Source organism: Sander vitreus, chromosome 7 (assembly GCF_031162955.1).
Source record: "Sander vitreus isolate 19-12246 chromosome 7, sanVit1, whole genome shotgun sequence".
NCBI lineage: Eukaryota > Metazoa > Chordata > Actinopteri > Perciformes > Percidae > Sander > Sander vitreus.
Genome location: NC_135861.1, coordinates 23,880,648 through 23,904,937, shown reverse-complemented (window position 1 = coordinate 23,904,937; position 24,290 = coordinate 23,880,648). Strand labels below are relative to the sequence as shown.

The window sequence follows — 24,290 nt, the reverse complement described above, 5'->3', positions numbered from 1 at the left end:
TCTGTTATCAGTTTCCAGTGTCTGTACTGATTTTGCAATTTGTTAAGCAACTGTTTTGCCTCACAGCTAAATTGTAAAATGCTAACATTTGTTTTGCATCATTTTGATCAGTCACATTATCTAGTCCCCTCATTGGTCTCCAGGTGGTGCCAGTGGTTGAGAAGGACAACATTCCTCACATAAAACACACACACACACACACACACACACACACACACACACACACACACACACACACACACACACACACACTGAGGGGCTGGGTATGTATGGCAGAGGGGGATGGGGGCTGAAGTAGTTGTGGAAGATAGAGAGGAAGGAAGTGAATAGAGTGAGAAATAGGGAGGGAAGGGGGTGGCATGCAAGGCAAGCACATGCTGAGCAGAACATTGGACTCATTGAGAAAAGCGCTCTCTCCATTCATGCCCTATCCATGAATTTTTTTAGCAAACTCACACTCTTCTCATCATGTACGTATAGTATATTGATATTTGTCTGCTCTCTGCAGATGGCAAAGGTTTAGTGCTGACAAATGTTTTTGTTTGCATCAAGTTATTTGAGATAAGTCCCGAAACAACAGATGGAGAGGTGAAATACAAAAAGATGACGACAAATGGTCTGTTTGGGCCACTTTCAGGTCACTCTACATTAAATTGCATAGTAAAAGAGTGTTTACATCCGCAACCAGAGTGTGAAAGTACCAGTAGAGATGATTAGAGCACAGTTTGGAATGCCTCTCTTCCTTCACCTTGTCTCCTCTGTATCCAACACACCCATGTAATAGACACCCAATGTTTACCATTTCAAATGCAAAATTGTCACTTCAACGCCGGGTGGGAACAACATAAAGGCATCCTGCAGCTATTTGAATTGAACATTTTGTAAAGGAAGCGTAACCAGGGGTTACTTTAAATGCTCTTTATTTTGTGTGATTTCATTTTTTTCCCCAAACATGTTTGAACTCTACTCCTTTTCTCTCAACCTTCCAGATTATTGGACTTTTTTAGGACAGTGACTGAGTAGGCTACTTAAAAGAAAATAATTGTACATTTAAAAATCACATTATCCATGTCAAAATAGGCAACAAAACCAGTGATATGAAAAAAAAATATATAGAGAGAAAGTACATGGTTTCTGCAGCAATCATGCTCAATGATCATGCTACCTTATACTTCCACTACGTTTCAGAGGGAGATATTGTCCACTAAATTTATCTGGCAGCTTCAGACTTTACATCTTACTTTTCAAGATAAGTTTCGACATCCAAAACATCTGATCACTTTACAGAACATGATGCATTATTACAGAAGAAACTACCCAACAGTATTTGAAGGAGTTTAAAATTAGCTCAACTGCAACCAACAGTAAAATCCTAGTTGATAATCCAATAATGTCATACAGTGTAGGCCTAACACTCACATGGGCCATTGTCCTGCTAACTAACTTTTACTTTCATGCTTTAACTTATGTTGACAGGTTTTTTGGGTTTTTTTTTTTTGCACTGAAGCAGTTTCAAGTGTGGTACTTTTACTCAAGTACAGAATATGAATGTCTTCCACCACTCTGGAAAATAGCCTAATGCTTTAGGAGGAAAATAACACAAAATGCTTTCTGAGCTTAAAACCTGCTTGTGTTTACATTGGGGGAGATCATAGTTTACTCATCATCACTGTGGAGACTGTGGTATGTATTAGGTACATGCATACACTATTTGATACAGTTTATTTGAATAATTCCATATATTGCTAAAAGTATATTCAGCTACTTTTACACATGCTTTCTGGTGTTTTGGTTTCCTGAAGGATACAGGAAGGAGAGGGGGGGGCGCTCCTCTAGTACTGTTGGTGGCCCATTTATCATATCTCCGCCCTCCCCCGGCTCTTTAAATTGCCTCAAAACTCCTCCTGGCTGGCGCCTTTTCCCGGTTATCTGCAGAGACAAGACACACGTGCTTTTTATAGGACGTCGTGGGAACAAACTTCTCAACCTGCTGGTAAGAATTAAACAGCATATTTCTTTATAAAGGAAACTATTCTTTCTAATTCACAGAGAGGTTTTTATTTAATGCTGCATGCGCTGGGATTTGAAAGGGGCGGGCTGTGTGTTGTCTGACGAATAAAAGCTGTAGCCTATAGATCAGTGCAAGGCTTTTTAACCGGGTACAACCAGCCAGGCTTAAAGGAAACATTCCGTCTTTACTAAGAGCAGAGGTTGTAGCCGCGCGATAAAGGTGAGTGCAAGAAACGCGACGGCGAGCGGGTGGAACTTTGCATGCTCGATAAAACGGAACCGGATTTAATGCATTTTACAGCTTAGGCTATAACTGGAGCTCCGGTGAGAGGATCGCTGCATGCTTTAAAGGTGAAGCTGTCTTTTGTTGCTCTGGTCCCGGGCTTTCGTCGCCGCAAACGAACCCAAAAGCACCTCGCTCGCTTGCATTTTCTGTGCTTTTTTTAATGTCCAATACAGGCTCGATTTAGCTTGCAAATTCCACCGATAACACATCAACCGTTGTAGGTGGATATCTCCACGGCCCCGGCGTGCAGACATGCTGTAAGATAGTTTTATGCGCAGGCCCGATTATTGGTCACAACACTAACTAACACAGCAATGGGGCCTCTAAACATGGTTGGTACGGGGAAGGATCGTCTGGTTCAGTAGTCTTTTGCAGATTTATTTATTTATTTTTTTATGCTGCGTCCGACCGCCTACGGAGTCCCAGCAATGCGAGCCGCCGCGGTTTGGTGTCAATCCCTCTTGTGTGCCACAGATAGCGGTGTAATGGAGCTCAGATGAGACAGAAATAGACCTTGAAATAAGAGCGGATTAATTGAGTTAAACGCGTTACTGATGTGCGTTTTTTTATATATACATACATACATACATCGGCAGCTGATGTATGTGTTTTTTTTTTTTGTTTTTTTTTGCTGCGGTCAGTGAGTTTATAGCCCTTGTATTTTCTGTGTACGCCTTGTGTTGCAGCAAGTCTGACCGGTGTGACTTATTTCCTAGGTCTGAAAAGCTAAGCAAACATGAGCGACAAGGGGACAGTTTCACCGAAAGAGAAGGAGGCAACAGAGAAGAGGGGGCGTGGAAGACCCCGCAAGCAGCCCCAAGTGAAGACCTCTGACGTAAATAATGCCTTTTCATTTTTTAAATTATTTTTTTTTATACATTTGTTGGAAAAGTGTCATTAGATCAGCTATGAGAATATCAACAACCTAAAACATAAAAGTAGGCTTATGCATTGAGAAAAGGAAGGGCTTTAAGGTGTTAAACCAGAAACAAAACAAAAGCCCTCAGCTCACAGCTGTTCCAGTTGATGCTCAGGTAGATTAGATTATTGCAGGTAAAGTGCTCATGCAGATAACATAAGCCCTTGTGATTCCACTGAGCTCTGTGAATCAAGATATGGCTGCAGCAAGCCCCTGTGACCATTTGCTCACCCCTTATCGGCGTAAGCATGGTCTACAACAAACTTCGTGTGTCTCACAGGTTTGTAAGCAACCTGCAACCCAACACCTTTAAACCGATATTAACCCCCTTCATGACCCACCTCTGCTCGTCATGTAATGGATGACATGGCCAAGTCGAAGCACAGACTGGCTCATATAGCTGTCACTCAGCGCCGTGTGTTTTAGTATTGAATTGCTCGGTTGCCATGAGCTGCGGTTGTAAACACTCTTGCAATGCAACAGGAGACAGGTCTGCCGTGACGTAGCCTACAACCACAAATGATCACATGAACAAGATGCTGAATTTACCTTTCATTTTGGTGTTGATGGTAATCCCCACAGGGTAGATATTCCCCTTTCTATACCTCAGTGAGGCTGCTTTCATTTTTGCTTCTGAATGGCATGTTTGAGTCAAGTCAGGGTACTATTTATGAACTGTTTGTTTTATCTTCGTGACCATTTTAGTTAACAGTTGACAGTTTGTCAGTCTTTAAAGTTCACGTTGTGCACTAACCTTGAAAGCTAAACTGTGTCGGAGAGTCTTGCAAGTGTACCTGTGCCCGTATTTTGTATGAAGACCCACTTCTCCTCCTAATATGTGCCCCAAAGAAATTCAGCCGTTGAAGTGAAAAATGTTACTTGATGTTTTGTGATATGCTAACTTATGTTTTGACGGTCTTGATTGTCAGGAACCAAGTGGGTCCCCTACTCCAAAGAGGCCCAGGGGACGGCCGAAGGGCAGCAAAAACAAGGCAGCCAGCAAGGGCAAAGTAAGTCAATGCTGTCTGTGCACATGTTGGGTGTGTGTGTGTGTGTGTGTTTTTTTTTTTTTTATATAAACTATGATTTCAGCAACAGCTTACATGCATCCTGAGCTGGAATGGCGTCCATGCCAAGAAAAGACAGGCACAGCTTCACGATGAAGTCGCACATGGCGTTCGCCGTCCCATCTTCTCTCGCAATCATTTCCCTTCTCTAACCCCTGATTCCTTCCGGTTAATGAACACTTTAACGGTAGCTAACCCCATCCTCTTAAAAGGACGTCCTGCTGTTACGTGTGATATATTGGTTGGCTGCAATTTAGCTGCTTCCACCCCCCCCTCGTGGTGTCCAGAAATAGCCTGGCTTGGGTTTCCCATTGTAAAGACCTTGGTTTATTGCCTTTCCTTTTTTTATTTTATTTTTTTTGAACGATGCTCACTCTGTACTTCCTGTCCTCCCGCTTCCTGCAGCTTGTCATGCACAGTGCAGTGCAGGTGCAGAGGCCGCAAGACTGTTTCCAAGCTGACACTAAGCACCCCTCCGCCCCCACCCAGCACACAGCCCTAGTTCTTTTCTGCCTGTCGTCTCCATAGCAACAACTGATTCTCTCCTTCGCCCCAACCCTCCAGCTCCCCCGTGTGCTCGTCCTTCACTGCTATGTATGGGAAAGAAGGGAGAGGGAGAGTAAAACGCACATGCATGTATGATATAGGTTTAGCAGCGAGGCCCGAGCTGCAGAGGGTTTGTGTCTTCACTCGGTTCCACCAGCTGTCTCTGAGCCTCAGACCAGGTGGCCAGCGAACTGGAGTGCCCTGTGTGCAGTTCCTGTCGGCCTTCCAGATAATAGCCAATGAACCCAATGCCCCCTTTCCATGTGTCTCATTACAGAGGTACTACTGCCATCTGCAGGCACCTAGAAGCAGAGCTTTGTGAAGATTTGGATTGTTTATTTTTTGCTCCGATACCCCCAAAAAAGTCTTGGCTTTAAAGGGTAACTCTGCTTTTTTTCTTTTTTTTTTCTTCAACCTAGACCCTATTTTCCTATGTTTTTGTGTGTAACTGAGTGAACAGTCTTTTGAAATTGTTCCAGTATTAAGCAAGACTGCTGCTAACAACCTACAATGAAGTTATTGGGCAATTGTGCGCCTTCAATTTACGTCTACAAAAAGTGCTTGTTTTACCACAGACCTGCTCAGATAATTGGTCTGAGTGTCTGACTACATTATGGAAAGGATCCCTACAGAGGTTGACCTTTTTTGTTGGAGTAAGATCCTTTTTTTTTTTTTTTTCATTGTAAAAATACACTTCATTCAAAGTCGACAAAAAAATCCATCTTGGTTCCTCTTTCCACTGTTTCAACAATTGCCACTCTGGTTTGGTTTGAAATAAACCCTTAATTTACCATTTACATGGAAATATGCCGGCTCTATACAAGCTAAAAGTAAATAATTAAATGGAGTCTGTGCAGTTTGGCGATAGCTATTTCTGAACCGTTTCTGGTTAAACAAAAAGGATTTTACTCTTTAACAAAAAGATCTATCGCTGTAGCGATCCTTTCTATAATGCTGTCAGAAACCTAGAATAACCATCTGAGCCTGTCGGTGGCAAAAAACGGCACTTTTACTGGACGAAATTGACAATGCACATTTGCCCTACAGTCATGTGCAGAAGTTGGCACACTAAGTTGCTAACTTCTGCACGACTGTATATGATTTTAATTGCAGCCCGATTGCAGCTGCCAGTTACAGCGTTCTAGCTCAATACTTGATCAATTTCAAAGATTTACTCACATTAGTCATTTAGAGACACCAATGTAGGCCTGCACGATATTGGAAAAAACTTGCATTGCGATATTTTTTTCCCCCTGCGATATATATTGCGATATGAAAAAAGACATTTTTACAAGAGGACATAAATAGCCATAGTTAGAAATACTAAATCATTCTCAACTACTGGGGTGATTTTGTAGGGGAGTGCATCTACAAAGAAAATGAAAAAGGAAATGTTCTTACGTGAACCAGTCTTTGTTGAACTTTAATGCTTTACAAAAACCAAAGCAAGGAAGCGCTGTGATTACTCTTCTGAAGTGAGTTTGGAGAGGGACATTAGGAAGAAATACACTGGTTGACTGACATGACACCATTGTATTCATAGAATATCAATCCAGGCTAAAGTGAATGATATTAATAATGCATGCATGACAACAATGTCACTGTGTTGGCGGCAGCTGCCGCTTACGGTGCTTTTCTACACACGGGAGAGCCTCACATCCCATAACACCCTCTCCCCCACGGTCGGCCGGTAACAATCACGGAAAAGGAGAACGGTGAAAGTTTAAAGCAGCAAAGAAGTTGTAGCGTCAACATCTCAACGTCCTGTGATGTGACTATCGCGCATGCGCACATCGCGATGTAGACGAAACAAAATATCGTGCGGCCCTACACCAATGCTTGGGAAAACAGGGTCCAGGTTGAAAAGAAAACGAAATTGGCCTTTAAAGGTTCTGACACACCAACCCGACGGCCGACCTTTGGCAGAAAAGGCAGTCGTACTGACTGCCTCCCCGAGTTGGTCAAAAAAAATGCCTCGGAACACACCGAAGCGACGCCGACTTGGGAGTACGTTCTGCGTGTGTGCGAGACGTAATACGTCTCCATAACAGCAGGCAGCACTAATCTGTATTGTTTCCCAAAAAAATGAAAACCGGCAGCTGATTGAAAGAACGTGGGTCTGGCGACCATAGTGGTCTTTCGGAATACAATCTCATATTGTACTAAAATAGCTCACCGAAACGCGTTTCTGAAAACGTTTTAAGCGAGAAATAGGCCATGCAGTTGCTGAATCTGTCTTCATTTCAGATCGACAAAGGTCAGTTTAAAAGATTTGTCAGATTTTGAGAGGCATTCATCAGGCTTATCCCGCTCGTCATTTTCGCATTACCACTACACCAATAAGATTGGTCATTGAGTCCGACTGCCCGCCTTCCGATTCAACATGTCAAATCGGCCCAAATGAAGGCAGACGGCTCCTCCGACGGCATGGAACACACCAAACAGACTTGAGTCACTGACCTCGCCAGGCTGTCCGACGGCAATAATCGGGTTGGTGTGTCAGGGCCTTTACTGAGCAGATCAGCAAGTCACTAAGCAGAAAAATCGCCCAATTTCCCCTTTTAACATGTATTGTTTCCTTCACAGAAGGCAACAGCATCCCCATCTGTTGGGGGTAAACGCAGGGGAAGACCTAAGAAGGAGGTAAGAGTCCCTTGACAAACTGTAACATTAGTACTTACATTTGTTTAAACCATTCTTTCCCCAATTGAATATTGATTGGTATGACTCTCTGCAGGGCAAAATTGCATTTTCCTAATTCCCTTGCCTGCTTTCTTCCTCTCAAAACAAGTCTTTTTTTACTCCTCACAGCTATTTGTGTCATGCAGTGTATTCATTTAGAGCAGCTTTGTGGCTGCATAAAGCCTCTACCTGATGGTTGTTAAAGGCAAATCTGAACCTGCGTGGCAATTAAAAGGGTTCTTAATCCAAATGCTGAGTAATCTGACAGTTTTTGTTACTGCAAAATGAGTTGCCAGGCCATGTACAGCTGGTCAAAAAAAGCATGTTTTAATCTAGGAAAAAAGTGCGGTCTTGTAGTAACATTCTGTCATGTGCATGAGTGGTTAGGGCGTACTCTTGAAAGAGTCTGGATTGAATTAGTCACAGAAAGGAATGACCCAAAGTTACCCTCCTAACCAGCCCTCTCATTTTTATGAATGAACATCTTGGGCAGTGGGGAGCAAAAGCACGATGCCTCATTGTGACTCACCACTCCTTTTTTATGAATCACTTTTCACTACCGATGGCTCACCCTTCCTCTGAGTGTTCTTCATGCCACAGTGGTTCATCAAAGATATTTATATTTCCTTTTTTTATGTTAGTGTTTGGGGTTATTACAAGTAAAGAGTCACGTTGAGGCATGAATCACACGCAGCTATTGTTGCTGAATGTTGATGGCACTTAAGAGGCATTTTCCTTGTGGGTGTAGTCGAGGCCTGACTTTTTCTTCCCTACTGTCACAGGAGAAGGAAGAAAAGGCGTCCCAGGAATCATCGGAGGAGGAGGAGGAAGATGAAGAAGAGGACCAGTAATTCACAATGCATGCTACCTCACTCAACATACTGACTTACTGTTAACCAGAACTGGGCTGTATCTCCAACACCAGTGCCACCACATGACCACTGTTCACGACAAAGCCCTCTTTGCCAAAAAGGAGGGTTAACACAGTACAAATATCATGCAACAGCACTGGCTAGAACGATGGACCTTGCTCAAGCATAGATCTAAGAATTACATGAAAGGTAACAGCCCTTTTCTCTACATGTCACGTTATCACAAGTCTTTTATACTGGACAAAAGTGTGCTCTCAGGAGCCTGGACATTTCCGTCCCCCCTCCTTAAAGATGGTTTGTAGGACATTTTCTCTGCTTAATGTTACTTATTTGTTGTACCCGCATCTGAGATGGTAGGGCATATAGATTTTTCTCCGTGTTTTTGTACTGGACAAAGGTGAATTTTACCTATACTTGGTGTTTTGTTTTGTGTGAAGTGGTTAACCTATCCTTTGCATCGTATTATAGATGGAGTTGAGCTTCAGCGTTTAGGATGAGAATAGGTAACAGATGGTAGGGTTTTTTTTTTTTTTTTTTCCCCCCCCCCCCCTTTTAATCTGCATAACTGATTTCACCCCGTCCCACCAGTAGAGCAGGACCATGTTTACCCCATCCTGTAGGACGGTTTAGATAAAAGTTATGCTTCTTGAACTTACTTTGCGGTCCTCTGCGTGTAGGAGATGTAGAAGTGTACCGTTGGTCCGATCAGACTATTCTGATGAATTACTGTTTTGTTCCTTAGGGTTACCTACCATTTAAAACAAAAACATGAGTGTGCTGCTTTTCATGTTGTAATAAAACCCAAATCTTTGGTTTTTTTTTTTGTTTGTTTTTTTAAGGATAGGGTTGGCAGAGTTCTAGGCAGAGAGCATCAGTGTCATCTCTTCAGGGAGCTTTTACAAATGCTGTTACATTGGCATCTTTTGTCTTCACGTGGTCCTCAGTTTCCAAGCGCTCACCCAATCATTCGTAAGGCAAATTGCAATTGGTCGAACAAGGAGTTTGATTGTAATAGAGGATAGTCTGGGGCACTACTATCCAACAGGGCTGTACGTTTTTCATTCCATCTAGCTCTCACGGCTTCATCTAGCTTGGTCCTTCTGTCATCACTTAGTACAGTAATTAACCTTTAGTCTTTTTGAAGATGTGTGGTGTATGCTGTCTGCTACAAGAAATAAATGGTTGTGTATTTCTAAGTGTCAGGGAACCTGCAGTCACAGTCCACTTAACTGGGTTTTTCCACACACCTAAGCTGCTATAACCTGTTACGAAACCCGGAAAACTGCAAACAGGCGATACAATGCCTGGAATTTCATACCTCAACAGCTTACTTTACCATATAATTGCATTAAACTGGTTGTTGTTTTTAAATGTAACTTCTGGCATGATTTGGGAAGATGTTAATTCAAAGTTTCTTTTTTTTTTTTTTTAGTTTAACCTGACTGTAATGAGCTATCTAAGATGTCAAGTTTGTCATTGTGTGCACACACGCAGCACGTCTTGGCTCTTTCATAACCGGAGCTTGCAGACAGGTTGTTTTTAAATGTGTGAAGCAAGTCAGGGAGACCTGTCAGCTTGACAACTGTGTTCGCTGACTGTGGTAGATTAGCAGGTGTGTTTTTATTCTTCTGGTGCACTGAAATGTTGCTTCAGATTTTCATGGACAAATGTTTGTGTGTTTGTGATAGACTGGGCGCTCTCTCCAATTAACGGTTCTGTTGGCCAATGTGTGTGCTTGGCACTACCACACACAGCCACCTTCGCCATACTCATACAATGTATATCTTGCATCCGTTCATTTATATACTGTAAACTCAACAGGAAGGGGATCATTCTTTTTAATGTACACCGTATATAAATGTACAATGTCTATATTTCTATGGTGCCCTACAACAATTTGTATCAGAAATGGTCAATAAAGAGAATTTTCTTTGTCATTTTCGAAGTCATGCATTTTCCTACCCAAACGCTTTACATGCAGGTGTGCAGTGTAATTTCCTCTACGCTAGTTGAGCTGCAAATGACAATGAGCACAAAGACAAAGCTACATTACTTTATTATGTTCAATGTTTTAAATCAACAGCCTCAATCAATTCCCTCCTAAAGCAACAAACTGGTACAACAGTCTGAAGGTTAAACTTTATAACCGTGCTGCCAAGTTCACGTTTATATCAGTAGTTAGTTGACTTTTGTCATGGGCAACCTGAAATCAGTGTTCCATGAAAACCTTACCATGAATTTTACCAGTGCAAATCAATATCTTGATTGGATATTTGTACAACTATAAATTGTGACTACCCTATTTCATTGGTTTTGTCACAAAGTCTTTATAATGCATATACAATGAACCGTGAGATGTAAAGATGACGGGGGAGCACACAGGAAAATGTTCTGGGGTAAAGATGTTTTCAGTTTGAAACTATATTTAAAATAAACGTTCTCATTCACACCTAAATGTCATACCTGACATCAAGTCCAGGTGTTATCTGTACAAGAAATTTTATATTCACAACCAATACATGTTCCCCTTGAACAGTTTAAACAATGCTATTGTATTTAGTTTACATTCATAATAAAATTCAGGAAAAGTTACAATTCATCAAGAAAGAGCACAAGGTTTCCTGAGTGCTTGATCCAGTCATACCTATGGCATTCATCTTCAGCTGGAGGTAAATTTGTGCTGGTGCCATGCCGTGTAGACAGGACATATTTAGGGCACTAGTCATAGCTCATTTTGTGGATGAGAGGTCGGTGTTATTTACTTCCATAGCTGTCTTTTTTCGTGCCATTGATAAGAGTCATAGGAATTGGCTAAACCACTAAAAGATCCGGATCGTGGGGCAGCTTGGTAAATTCTGAGAGGAAATTCAAACCAAAAAGTGTACATTCAACCTTTTGACTCAAAATGAAACAAATAAAATCACCCAACCTCATTTTAACAGCCAATCTCATAAATATCTTAAATCTATCTTTATCAATATGAAAGTTTGAGTTTAAAACTGAATGTTTGAAGTCATGCTATAGTGTCAACAAATGTGACTGTTGAAAACTAAAAGCATTTCATCAAAGAAGCCATAATTGTTTTTAACGCACTGCAAACAACTTCTACACAGCAACCTATGATCACAAACCCTTTCACAGTCTGTACAAATGCCTTCTGTAACCCACAGGAACATTACCGCTCGCCGCATGTCGCCCACAACAACATGATGAATGTAAACCTACAGGTACCTATACCTTTAGAGAGATACCACAGTAAAAAAAAAAAGGTTTGAATAAATAATTTCAAATAAATAAATGTATGGTACTGCGTCTGTTAGGCACACAGGATTGGCATCGGAACCACACAATTGAACAGTCACTTTGTCTGTACATGAAAGATATCGGCAAACCACGGTGGCAAAGAAAAATCAAACAAAGACAATCTTGTGCATGACTTGAAGAATGACATCTCAGTGGCTGAAGGTTTTCTCCACACTGCCATGGTTTACTACCATCATGCATTGACGTCTTTGGTCAGAAGAGGGCGCCTCTGTTGATAACTTTTGGCCCAACCTTGTACAATCTGAGGACATAAAAATGCAAAGTGCAACCAGGGTTTAGTTTAGCACTGTCATTTTGAAAGGCAGAATTTAAGCACCATATTGTTTCTAATGAGGATATGTAAAGCTGTTGTGACTATGATAGAGGGTCTGTTCACCCAAATCACGCAAAAAACAAGACTTACCCCCCAGTGGTATCAGGCCCTGATGATGTTTCCATTTTATGTGATGAGACCGTAAGATTTCTGCATCTGAAACGGTGTCCTGGTTACTGAAGATAATCCACAGCCCTCAATGTTAAACGTATTTAAATTATCCTCAGTAACAGGGACACTGTTTCTTTTTTTTTTTTTAAGCAACACAAATGAAATTCAATTCATTTTCTCTGTATTGGATTGGCAGCAGAAATCGCAGGGACGGAAATCACAAAACCCCAGCAGATAAGACACAAGTCAACTAGTAGTATGTAGTAATCCTGTAGGAGTATGTGACAAAATGATTTTTTGTGATTTGGGTGAGATGACCCTTTACGGACATTATACTAGCCTATTCTTCCCATTTCATATTTTCACAACTGTGGAGTAAAAACTTAATGAGCAACTTTGCCCATGGTCAATACTGCCACCTAGTGGCTCCATGCATGATTGGAATCAACCAGGCCAATCATTTCATTTTTTTTGGTGTTATTCTATCAATAGACCTCTATCGGCAGACATGTTGACATGTCATAGTAGGAAAAGCACAGGTGTATTCAAAACCATTAATGATGGCTGCATTCCACTTAGGAGAGGCCCTGGTATTGTGCATGCTGTCCTCACTGAAATAGCTCACTGGGACACTTGATGGAATTGAGCCATTGTTAAGGTTCTCATTTTCAGCTGTGCTTTTCCTACTATGACAAGTCAAAATGTCTGCCGTGAAAAAGGTCCACAACCATCTATTCACTCTATTTCGATTTCAGCTATTTCTAAACTAGAGGATTTATACCACCAGGAGTATCAGATGAACTTCAGAAGCATGGAAGACTGCTGTTCACATTGTTGTTAGAAGTTTGATGAATATATTACGGCAGTTGTTGAGATCATTAGAAAAGGCTGATACAATGTCTAATGTGTTTTAAATGAAGTCTGTTACTAAAGGCAATACATACCAATGCTGTACATGTGTGTTTCTAGTGGACCAATGCACCTTAAATTATTTTAGTCGATTATTTTTTTTTATTTTTTATTCTTTAACAATAAAGTGTTCCTCTTCCATGTGCACTGTATTTGGCATTATTAGCACACGATTTGTGTTGTCCAGTAAACTGGGACTATAATTTGGGAGGATTGTACAATGTTAAGAACATATCCTAATTGTACAATCCTCCCAAAAATATAGACTTAGTTCACTGGACCAGTAACTATCTAGTGTTGTAGGCTACTGTACAGTCATGTGACAACAGGGAGAGGACACCTCAATGGTTTTTGACCTTGTATTTTGCTGGGGGGGAAATAACTGATGAATACACTGTGTTACAGTCATGTTTACAGTGTGCATGGAATTTATCACATAATTATCTTTATAGTTTCTAGATTTTAGAGTCCAATTTATTCAGTGTCTTTCTTTTCTATGTCCATGAGGAAGCAAAGCATATAATATGTAAAGAAGGAAACTCGAATGACAGACTGAATGATATATCTAAAAATATACATTTACGAACTACTGCTCTTAACTGAAAGCATTCAATGAGTCACTTGTCATTTGCAAAAACGAACAGTTGTACACTTTGCATTAAAAGCGAGCAGTGGAAGTTAATATGACTTAGGTCATTTATATTTTAGCCCATGAGAGAGAGGGAGGAACGGAGTGAAAGAGATATTTACGCATCATATTCTAGCGTTGTAGAAAATTGATCTTCATGGTAAATTTTCTGAGTAACATTATCTTCTGCTTACTTTTAAGCCAAAGAGTACCCTACAACTGTTAATTTGTGCAAATGATTAGTAGGCTAGCCTTGAATGGCATGATTACGATGGTTTCAATTCAGAGCAGTGGTCAGTTAATGTATATATTTAGGCTGCTTACGCATTCAGTCGGTTTGCGATCGTCTGCCACACTTTCTCTTGCTGTTTCATTACAGCAAGAGAAATAATGTGTTTCATGTTATCATACTTCCATAAGAAGCTGCTGCTCACTCTGTAAAGTATGTACAATGCGTATTCTCCATAAATCTGTGATTGACCTAGCGGTCTGTTAAGGAAAGCCGTGAACACGCGTCTATCCAAATGACTTCATCCTGGCTCGACCTAGTCACTCCTCCTCAGCCTCGCTTTATCAGTTATCCTGGATTTATAAATTCTACTTTTGTGAAACAGCCCTCTGGAAATGATTGAGAGGCCACATTTTGTGTAGAAAAAAAAAGGTCAGTCGTGTTTATAAAATATTTGATCACTTGAGAGGAACTAAAACTAGCCACTGACTCCGATTGGCAGGGATTTGATGCTTACAAATAAAACGAGTAGTGCAACCCTTCTACTATATTACTACTACTACTACTACTACCACCACCACCACCACCACCACTCTTATATTTTCTACTGTACTTTTTGCAGCTAAGTTTCTATGTGGAGGAGGAAGTAACTAACCAATTGAGGAACTGGTGTGCCGTTAGAGTGAATGGTGCAACCAAAGACAACCACATCATTGAAAACAATACACAGAGAGAAAACAAGTCAACAGTGGGAAATGTGGTCAGTTGTATTAAGACCTGCCATTGTTTAATCCAACCCTCTACATTTAGAAATAATGTATACCTTCCTTATGGTAGCATTAATTGAAAGAGGTTTCTCATGCTAACTGGACTTAGCAATACATTTTCTAAGTGATAATGTTGTGATCTTCTTTTGATTTCACAATGACAACTTGTCCCAGAGAACACAAAACTACAGAAGTTTGACAAGAAATGGTGCATCATACCCTTGTGTCCTCCTCTCTCCACAACATTTCTTGCTCAGCTTCATTAAGTTCCTCTGATGGATCATATGTGTAAACTGGTAACAGCTGATGACGAAGTCTGTCAATTCTGTGGGACAAAATGAAATAAATCAAACATTGATTTAATCCCTAACACTTTGTCACAAAAGTGAATCAATCAAGTTTATCATGAAAGCACTGTGCCATGAAATCAAAGTAGGTAGATTACAAGCCTACCTCCTTTTTTTACGAATATACATGACCTGAAACGGACAAAATGAAGAGTATTACATACACTGGGTCTCTCACTTAGTTGTCACAGTTATATTTCTACTAAACTTTGCAGCTTGTATACACTATTTTTTTTTATCAGGAAGTCACTTTTGTGTAGGTCGTCTTATGCCAACCAACCCAACTAGCCACTTACCACAGCTGCAGCTATTCCAATAATAGTGATGAGGAAAAATGGCACCAACACATAGCTGACTGCCACATCCCCATCTATGATGGCAGGGGGCTCAGTAGTGCTGTTCATTGCATATGTTCAGGAGAGGGGGACACAGGGGGCTGCTCGTGCAGGGCCTTTACAAGCAGCAAACCCCCTCCCTATGACTGACAGTGTGCTCTCTCCTCAGGCTGCCTCCTTGTTTATGCCTCATCCTTGTCGTTCATGTGACTTCCACATGGTGCCCTTCCTAATCAGCGAGAAATCTGATGGAACACGGAATGAAAATAATTTGCACACAGTAATAAGCATATCAAGGAAGCAGTAAGATCGCGTAGTGGCCGATAAATTACTTGGTTGGATATATTCCCCCAAACTGACAAAACAGAAAAAGGCTCTGAACATGGGCCAATTAGCTACATATCGTAACGTAAACAGTCTTGTTAGCAAATAACGTTACCGTAAAAGCCACTTTACTTGCTGCGGTTAGTTGGTTTCCTGGTATTTGGTCATATAGCTATGCTCGTGTGACAGCAGCAACCAGACTTAAATGTAACAACTGTTGTCAATTTACTTTCCTGTTTAAAAGCTTCGCATTACGGCTATAAACCTATTAGCCAGCGTTACAAGCTAACGTTATACATAGTTACCGTTAGCTGCTCTGGATGACAGCGGTACTGACAAGTTGTTTGCAAGCTAAAACAAGCCCTCTGCATCAAGACGAGGTTGATTTCTAACGAGCTACAATAGACCCGTTTATAGATTTTGATACATTTTAATAAATTCTCACTCACTGTGCGATATGGAAAATCCTCTATTTTGAGTAACGTTATGTTGTGGTTCGCAGTCTTCCGTTAGCAGCAACAACAGCGACACTTCCTGTCTGAATCTGTCAGAATAAAAGCACCATGACCACACAAAACTGCACCAACTAACTGTATGTCAAATAATACTCCCATTATTTAGGCCTACTTATTAATTTGTGTTAAATGTGTTAACACTTAAATCCGTACTGTGACTGTATTAGATAATCTCCAATCATGTCGAAACGCATCACATTTTTGCCCGTTTTTTTTTTCTCACCGACAAATATGAAAACAACATGCCCAGCTAATTCCGGTTTTGTTCTGGGTTTGACAACAGAAACTGTATAGACGACTGCTAAAGTAAAGCCCCATCTGCTGGCAGCAGCATATGAGTAATTAAAAAAATGAAAAGAATCCTTGATTAATACAAGACATAAGAAGTCCAGGGTTGCTGCTGTTATGTAATACGTAATAGTTTTAGTTGCACGTTGGCTCCAGAGCAATCACAAGTTCTGGGAAAACAACAATGCGCATGCCTACAGCTGATTGCCTGTTGCCCGTCTGCAATTTGATTGGCTATTTGCCGGGTACTGTTGTCGTCATTAGCTCGTAGTAGAACGTTACGTTACGTTAAGTTTTAAAATTGAACGTAGTGGTCTGTACACTGACGTTCTCTTAATACATCATCCATGCACTGACCGTAGGTGTTTCTCAATGTCAATGAGAAACAGCTACAGGTTCGTTCTCAAGGGGGAAAATGGCCAGCTTGTCAGAGAAGACGTTTTTTTCTTTGCTTTCCGTCAGGTGTGTGTTGTTTGGAGGGGATACCTTGTTAAGAACAGGTTTATTCAGATTCTAAAGGATTAAGTTACCAAAACATGAAAGCAGCAGGACAACACGGTAAAGTTAGAGCAAACATGCTTACTTTACCGCGTTGTCCTACTTTAACGTTATAACTAACGTTTCATAAATGGACAGCTCACAAAGGAGGAATTGAGCAGTGTAACACCAAACTGGGTTGTCTGTCCAAAGTACTTGCAGCAGCCCCTTTTTTTTCCACTGAAAGACACCACTGACTGTATCTAAAACAATGAGAGAAAGCAGGAGTTAAATGGCAAACCAGGACCTTCTGGTCCCATTGACCGAGATCCGGTCCAACATCCTGCCATCCAACTGAGGTCAACAGCCCACCGCTACAGAACGTGCAGCGGATTTTCCCATAGGCAGAGCATGCCACATGGTAAGAAACACTGACTCACAAGTGGACCATAAACACCTGCCTATAGGAAGAATTCTTAGAGATTGATGAAAGTAGTTTTGAAAGTTTGCAAACCGTGATGCTGTTTGGAAGTTGTGCACAGCAGCACTTAAAAGCATACAAAACCGTTGAAGCCATGTCTGTTGTAGAGGGAATTATGTTCTACACTGTGATACAAATATAATTTTATTATACCAACATTTACATAACTTTTCTCAACAGCTCTCTGAATTCCAGGAGGAAAATTCTGAACAGAACTCCATGAGGTTTTGAAGAAATGACCACTGACTGAGGCTACCAGTTAACCATGTCACATCCATCCATCCTCCATCCGCCCACCCAAGTAAGAATTAATCTATCTCCCATCTTGCCAAACTAGTCGGTGACTCTTTTATCTGGGCTTCATGATAAACTTGGGTCACAAAAAAATGATTTATGTATAAGGAAGAAAAATATATTTCTGTTGTCTTTTACTTAACATTTTAAAAAGATGTCCAGAGATCTTGTAAACTAGACACATTCAATTGATTATCCTGAACAGAGTTTAATGGACATATAACCCTTAGTGCTGGACGTGCCAGGGGGGAGGGGGCACTCTGATGCACATGCTATGAGACTGCCATAACATATGAGACTTCAGGGTGAATTTGCGCCTATATTGAAGATATTCAGAGATGTGAAGTTCCCCTTTGACCTAGTGTATTTGTGATAGGTGATCCTTCTGTTTTGAGGGGTTTGGGTCCCTCAGGCAGAGTGGATTCAAACAGCCCTCATGCTGGGTCGCAAACTGATCATGTGTGAATGGAAGGCCCCCCGATACTCCCTCAGTGAGTTCCTGGTTTAGCCAGCTTGGTCATTTGGCAGCACTAGACAAGCTGTCTCTCAGACTTATGAACAAAGTAGACCTTTACGTGATAAAATGGAAACCAACATTAAGTGCCCTGATGGTTGTTCAACTCACCGTAAACTCTCTTAACCTCCATCTCATTGTAACCCATTGTAAAAACATGTTTTTTTGTAGTTTTTAGTAAATCAGTGTTTGTAGGCCTACTATTTAGCTTTTGTTTGCACTGCAAAAATCCTGCCTTCCTATCTCGCCATAGAGTAAAGGCTACTATGCTTTAAGGGGGGTTGTTCTCAAGTACTGTTTTAAGAATTAATTTTGTCTTTAGCCCTTTTTTTCACACGGGACTAGTATTACCAGGGGACCTCATGTGATTTAGAAATTACCCCCGCATTTCTGTGTTTTGTGTGGCGCATTCGCACGGGATAAGCAAAGTCTGATGTCAATGCTTTCATTTATAATTGCCAACGCAGCCAATACAACCCCAAATCACAGAGATGAAGATTCGCACAGGACTAATTTGCAGTGGAATTTTTACTTGACAAATTACAGACATGGCAGATTTGCACGGTATTACACTTCGGAGCACACAAAACAGACCAGAGTACAGACCATGCTGTAGAGCGTATGCGCCGATCCGAAGAGCCAGAGTCGTGTTAGCCCAACTTGAGTCGCCATAATTCGAACCTTCAGAAATGAGAACAGGTATGCAACTATCTAATGACTATTTCAGCATCACAGTATTGTACTGTAAAATACATATGACTGCATTAGGGATGCACAATATATAATTTTTTTATCATTATTGCGATATTAACTGGTGCAGTATACATCTTGCAAAAGGTTGCAACATATTGCGTTAGACACAAGATTTTTTGTGTTAGTTGAAAGAAAATATCAGTAGAAAACTGCACTTTAAAATGTAACTGTCATTTAATGGTGCCTTTTTATATTTAATTCAATGTTCAATTTGTTCGCTATAAGAATGTTAGAAATGATTTCCTTTTTATGTTTTAAATTCAACAAGCAGTGTGTTGTATTTTAAAAGAATACTAAAAGCAACATGAAAGCAAAACTGAGTACTCTTTAATATCTGTTTATTTATCGCAAATAATATCGTTATCGCGATATTCAACAACGTTCTCGCACATTTTCCTTATATCGTGCAGCCCTAGACTGCATAGTATTGCACACATTGCAAGATTTGTAGCTCTAAGTCATCCATTTACTGCACTGTATTGTATGAATGAGGTTCATTATCATGCTGCACAACAATATTTTATACATTTTCTATACTGCACATACTGTTTTTAAATTCTCTACCAAGTAGAACGGCAAAGATATCATTGAGGACGCATCTTTAGGGATGAAACTGTAATTATAAATCTAGATCTGGCCGACAATGTAATTTTGAATTTGAAAAATAACAGATCATATCTTGAGTAATCAACCACATTAATGCTGTAAGCCTGTTGACAATTCAACACATCCTCCAACGGCACCAAGTGACAATAAAAACAACTGTACAAGGTGCCATGTGAGAGAAACTCTGACAGTCAAGAATTTGCCACGTGACTTTGTGGATGTATGTATGCAACACTACTTCCAGTACTTCAGACACATACCATATTTACTGATCTGTATATTATTTTGTCTGTTACAGAGAGTATTGGAGATGGATGCCCATGTAATTCGCCATTAATATATTTTATGTGGATGAGGCCTGCCAGATGTGTCGTAATATGGGACAATGTTAGTTTTCACAGGGCTGTTCGAGTCCAAAATTGGTTTGCCACCCATCTTCAGTTTATAGTTGTCTACCTATATTCACCGTTTCTAAATCCCATAGAGGAAATGTTCTCAGCCTGGACCTGGAAAGTCTACAATCGCCCACCCTATGCACGCATGCTGCTTCTTAAGGCGATGGAAAAAGCATGTGGGGACATAGAGGCTGGCCCAAAGTTGGATACGCCATGCCAGAACATACTTACCTCGCTGTTTGGCAAGAGTAAATATATCTTATGTGGACGAAATATTGTGGCCAGACCCAGCCTGGAGGAGAGATGAAGCTTAGCTTACTGTAGCACTGGATGCCCCTCCAAAATAATTGCCAAATAAATATTTTCTGTTTCAACATTGCATTGGTGTTTACAGTGTACTTTTTCAACCCCTCTCAGCAGATTATTTTCACTCCAACATTGTATTGAAATGTAGATATAAGCCTATGAAAGACCAAAGAGCTGTAGATTTTAGAAAAACTGTGTGGATCCAAAAAATTACTATTGTGGAAAAAGTCTTAGCCATTTGATGCGAATGCTTCATTTTGAGATGTGTTTATGGAATTTTGAATGTAGTGTTTCATTTTGAAGACGACATTAGGAATTTGTGTGTGTGCAGTTTTGAGAATTGTGTGTAGAGTTTTGAAAAAAGGAGACGGTTTTGAAAACGTGTGTAAGCAGTGGTATAAAAAAAAATAAGATCACAGACGACCTCTGCAATTATTACAAATTACTAGAGGTCCCCATGGCAATACTAGTCCCAATGGAAAAGGGCTTTTGCATTGTATTGATGTCTACTTAGTTAATGTTGTATGCGGCATCTTTAAAAAAAAATAAAAACTATAAATCTTGAAAAAAGAAACTGACGAGGTTGAACTAAGCCTTTACTACAAAACCTTTACAGACTACTTCACTCATCGGCGTCCTCAGGCACACAGAAGCAGGCAAACAATTTACTTTTCAAGGTGGATAAGAAACCTTGGATTCCTTTCTTGATTTTCTTTTTGGGTTTTCTGATCTCTGCAAATTAAAAGTATTGTCAGCGCTTTAATCAATTTTGAAGGAATTAGCCTACTGTAAATGGAGGGTGGAAGGAATGGTGGAGGTGAATATTTCCTACCAAGTTTGAGCAAGGAATTTATACTGTTGGAGGACTGGCTCAAAACGGAGTCGGGTGCTTCAACACAGCTGTTTGGATCAACTGATGGGATGCTTACAATGTCACGGTCCACAGATGGGCTTGTTTCGACACTATCAGTGAATGACTCTAATACAAGACCATTATCATTAGTTTTGTCACTGACAGGTTCCAATATGTAGTCTCTTCTATCATCCTCAGCCTTCTGACAGTTGGTCTTGTTCTGCACAGCCTGGAGACTACAGAAACATACAGTCATTGTTGGTCCATACAAGATCAAAAGAGCAGTGCCTGTCCAGATTAAAGGAAAACGGCAACATTATCTTTTTGAGGGCAAGGGTGCAGCAGCAATTGTAAAGCAGTAATATACAGGTTTCCAGGCAATGCCATCTTACAGGAGGACACCCCAAGCACAAAGACAACCAGAGGGACTGGTGAATGGACGTTTGCTTTGTGTAGTGCGTTGTGTTTTGCTGGCAAACGCGAGGAAGTTTTATACATGCTGTTATAGGTGATTGAGAGAGGGCCTCCAAGTTCTCAATCCATCCTGCCCATTCATGGTCTGAGACAAGTGTTCCTACTACCTGCCATTACTCACATATTCTGTGTGTTGTGGAAATGCAAAGATGAGTATCTAATATACGTGGACTTTTAAAAATAAATAAATAAAAATGTACTTTTTGTGTATTTTAACAATTGTGGAAAATGTCCAGCTGTCACATACATACGAGATGCGAAAGTATCAAAAGGAGAAGTAGTATTTTACTGTTTTAGTTGGTTAAAGTAGAGTTAGTTTCAACTACTTAAGTTTGGATAGTTTAATCTATAACAATGCATCATATGTTATAGGGTAATCACATTTTACATGTCAAATGAATTTGTTAAGTAACTATAATGTCAAAATATGTAGTGTAGTAAAACGTACAGTATATCTCACTCTGAGTTTGAGTGACTGAATATCACTGGCCCATCAAATGTTTTTTGTGTACATTAGCTATGAGTATTATCACTTAATTGAATATTGACTATCGCCATGTGCCTCTTCTTTCACCCTCATCTGAGGAATTAGTGGCCAGAGGAAATTATCTTACCTAGTGGAGCTACTCTGTTTAGTGGCTTCTATCCTCTGCATGGTCTTCTGAGCTGGCAGAACCCTGATGACACCTGCCAGTTGCTCTATGGGACATCTACAGGATGGTTCACATGCGCGATAGGTTCCACAGGTAAACAAAGACACATGCACTTAACAAACATTGTTGTTCAGATACAATAAGCAATTCCCCTCAGAGTCAGAAGTCTGCTGGAGTGGAGAGCAAATGTTTCAAACTGATAGTACAATAAATACTGTCCTTTTTACCACACAATCCAAAAGAAAAATATGATTCATCACCAACCTATCATCAGCTTTGGTCTCTGCAGTGTATTTGTCGCTGACTACTTGTCTCTTGCTGGTGTCAGCAGCTAGTTGAGTTTTATTTCTATCAAAGGATAAATTTACACTTTTATGATCATCTTTAAATACATGCAATTTATTGAAGAATAAACTTAAACTTTCTTTTGGCCATTTTAGGACTTTATTTCCACAGGACAGATGAAGATATGAAAGGGGAGCGAGAGGGAACGAAAGGTCAGAGTTGAAGCCACGGCCGCTGCGTCGAGTAGTAAACCTCTTCATATATGTGCGCCTGCTCTATCAACTGAGCTAACCCGGCCATAATAAACTTAAACTTTTATGATGACGTTTAAATTGCATGCAATTTATACTATGACCAACTGTTGTCTGATAACCTGTGTACCAAGAAGAAGGCCTAATATACAGCCACACTTACTGAAAGCTTGTGCTGAGGTAGCTCCTCGTTATGAATGGATGTTCCAGGATTTGTTTTGAGGTAATCCTGTTCCTGGGATCCATCTGAAGCATTTCCTTTAACAGCTCAACACAAGCACTACTTTCAGCAGCCTCTGCACTGTTCGCTTTGTGTGAGCTCAACTACATTTTTTTTGGGGAAAAAATGATTAAAACTGACATAACTTCCTGGCTCTTGAAAATTGACTATTCTGTGTGCTCCTCTGCATGCAGCATCTACTTGTCAACCTACTGTTTTCAAATAATCCAGAGAGGAAAAGCGGTATCTTCTGGTTTCTATTGGCTTGATGCCTGTTTCACTGTGAAACTCCTTTGGCGTCTAAAGAGGACAAAATCTACTTGAGGTATATCTTCATCAGAGTTAACACTGTTATACTAACAGAAAATGATCTAGTGGAGAATAATTCACGTTTGGTTAGTGAAGTCAACGAAGGTTGCGGTACTATACCATTAGTGTCCAGTGCATGAACAAAAGGTAGTTGCAACTTCCATAATAGAACAGCTGTGTATTTATTCCACCATTCAGAAGTCTCTTAGGGGGTTCACCCAGGAGGTCTATGATGAAACGCAGCTGGAGACAAAACACAGCAAAACCTCATTATTGACTACTCTATACATTTTAGCCATGCTAGCTGCATGCATGGTTAAATGGTGGCAATGTTGGGTGGGCTGTCTGTATGTCGGTTGGTTTGTCCACCACTTTGGTCCAGACTGAAATATTTAAACAACTATTGGATGGATTGCCATGAGATTTTGTGCAGACATCCGTGTTTAGCAAACTATGAATCCTACTGACTTTGGTGATCCTCTGACTTTTCCTCTAGGTTGACATGTGTGGCTTTGAGTGAAACGTCTCAACAACTGATATGGCAGTGTTTCCATTAGGAATTTTTTTTTAGCAGTGGGGGCTAAATGAAATGAAACGGAACTGACATTTCGCTGCAACACAAACAAATATATTTATTCTATTCACACACAATGAGGCATATTTTCAGTTGTGATTGATTGAGGAACTATAGGGCAATAACATCTACAACAGGTCTACACACCCACCACGGTGACGTTTTTCGTGCAGCTGTTCATTTAATAGTCAACTCGGAAGAAAGCAAACGTTTTGACAATAAACTACATCAACACAACAGTATGTGGAGTTAAACTGGGCGGGCCCAATAACCTCTGAATAGTTCTACTTGTTAAATTGCAATGTGAGCGGCAGCCAACATGCATTATGTCGGCAGGATCATTTAAAAGACAACTGCGACTAAATTTTTTGTA

At 40.4% G+C, this 24,290-nt stretch overlaps 2 protein-coding genes across 7 annotated transcripts; one reads left to right on the top strand and one right to left on the bottom strand.

Annotated features, from left to right (window-relative positions):
• Positions 1–1,894: 1,894 nt before the first annotated feature.
• On the top strand, positions 1,895–10,319 carry hmga1a (high mobility group AT-hook 1a). Of its 3 annotated transcripts, none has more exons than XM_078255502.1 (5): positions 1,895–1,993; positions 3,013–3,131; positions 4,145–4,225; positions 7,415–7,471; positions 8,293–10,319. In XM_078255502.1, exons 2-5 carry the CDS (start codon positions 3,033–3,035, stop codon positions 8,359–8,361), a joined length of 306 nt encoding a protein of 101 aa, XP_078111628.1. In that variant the 5' UTR covers positions 1,895–1,993; positions 3,013–3,032; the 3' UTR covers positions 8,362–10,319. The 3 variants fall into 3 exon arrangements, with proteins under 3 accessions (XP_078111628.1, XP_078111625.1, XP_078111626.1); XM_078255499.1 differs by lacking the exon at positions 1,895–1,993 and adding an exon at positions 2,146–2,230; XM_078255500.1 differs by lacking the exon at positions 1,895–1,993 and adding an exon at positions 2,237–2,361.
• Positions 10,320–11,642: 1,323 nt separating this feature from the next.
• smim29 (small integral membrane protein 29) lies at positions 11,643–16,256 on the bottom strand. 4 transcript variants are annotated; one of them, XM_078255498.1, is made up of 6 exons: positions 16,119–16,256; positions 15,307–15,590; positions 15,117–15,142; positions 14,883–14,988; positions 12,110–12,175; positions 11,643–11,947 (listed from the first exon to the last, which is right to left on the bottom strand). In XM_078255498.1, exons 2-5 carry the CDS (start codon positions 15,412–15,414, stop codon positions 12,146–12,148), a joined length of 270 nt encoding a protein of 89 aa, XP_078111624.1. In that variant the 5' UTR covers positions 15,415–15,590; positions 16,119–16,256; the 3' UTR covers positions 11,643–11,947; positions 12,110–12,145. The 4 variants fall into 4 exon arrangements, with proteins under 4 accessions (XP_078111624.1, XP_078111621.1, XP_078111622.1 ...); XM_078255495.1 differs by lacking the exon at positions 12,110–12,175 and having other exon boundaries at positions 16,119–16,229; XM_078255496.1 differs by lacking the exons at positions 12,110–12,175; positions 16,119–16,256 and adding an exon at positions 15,975–16,077.
• Between the last annotated feature and the right edge of the window lie 8,034 nt (positions 16,257–24,290).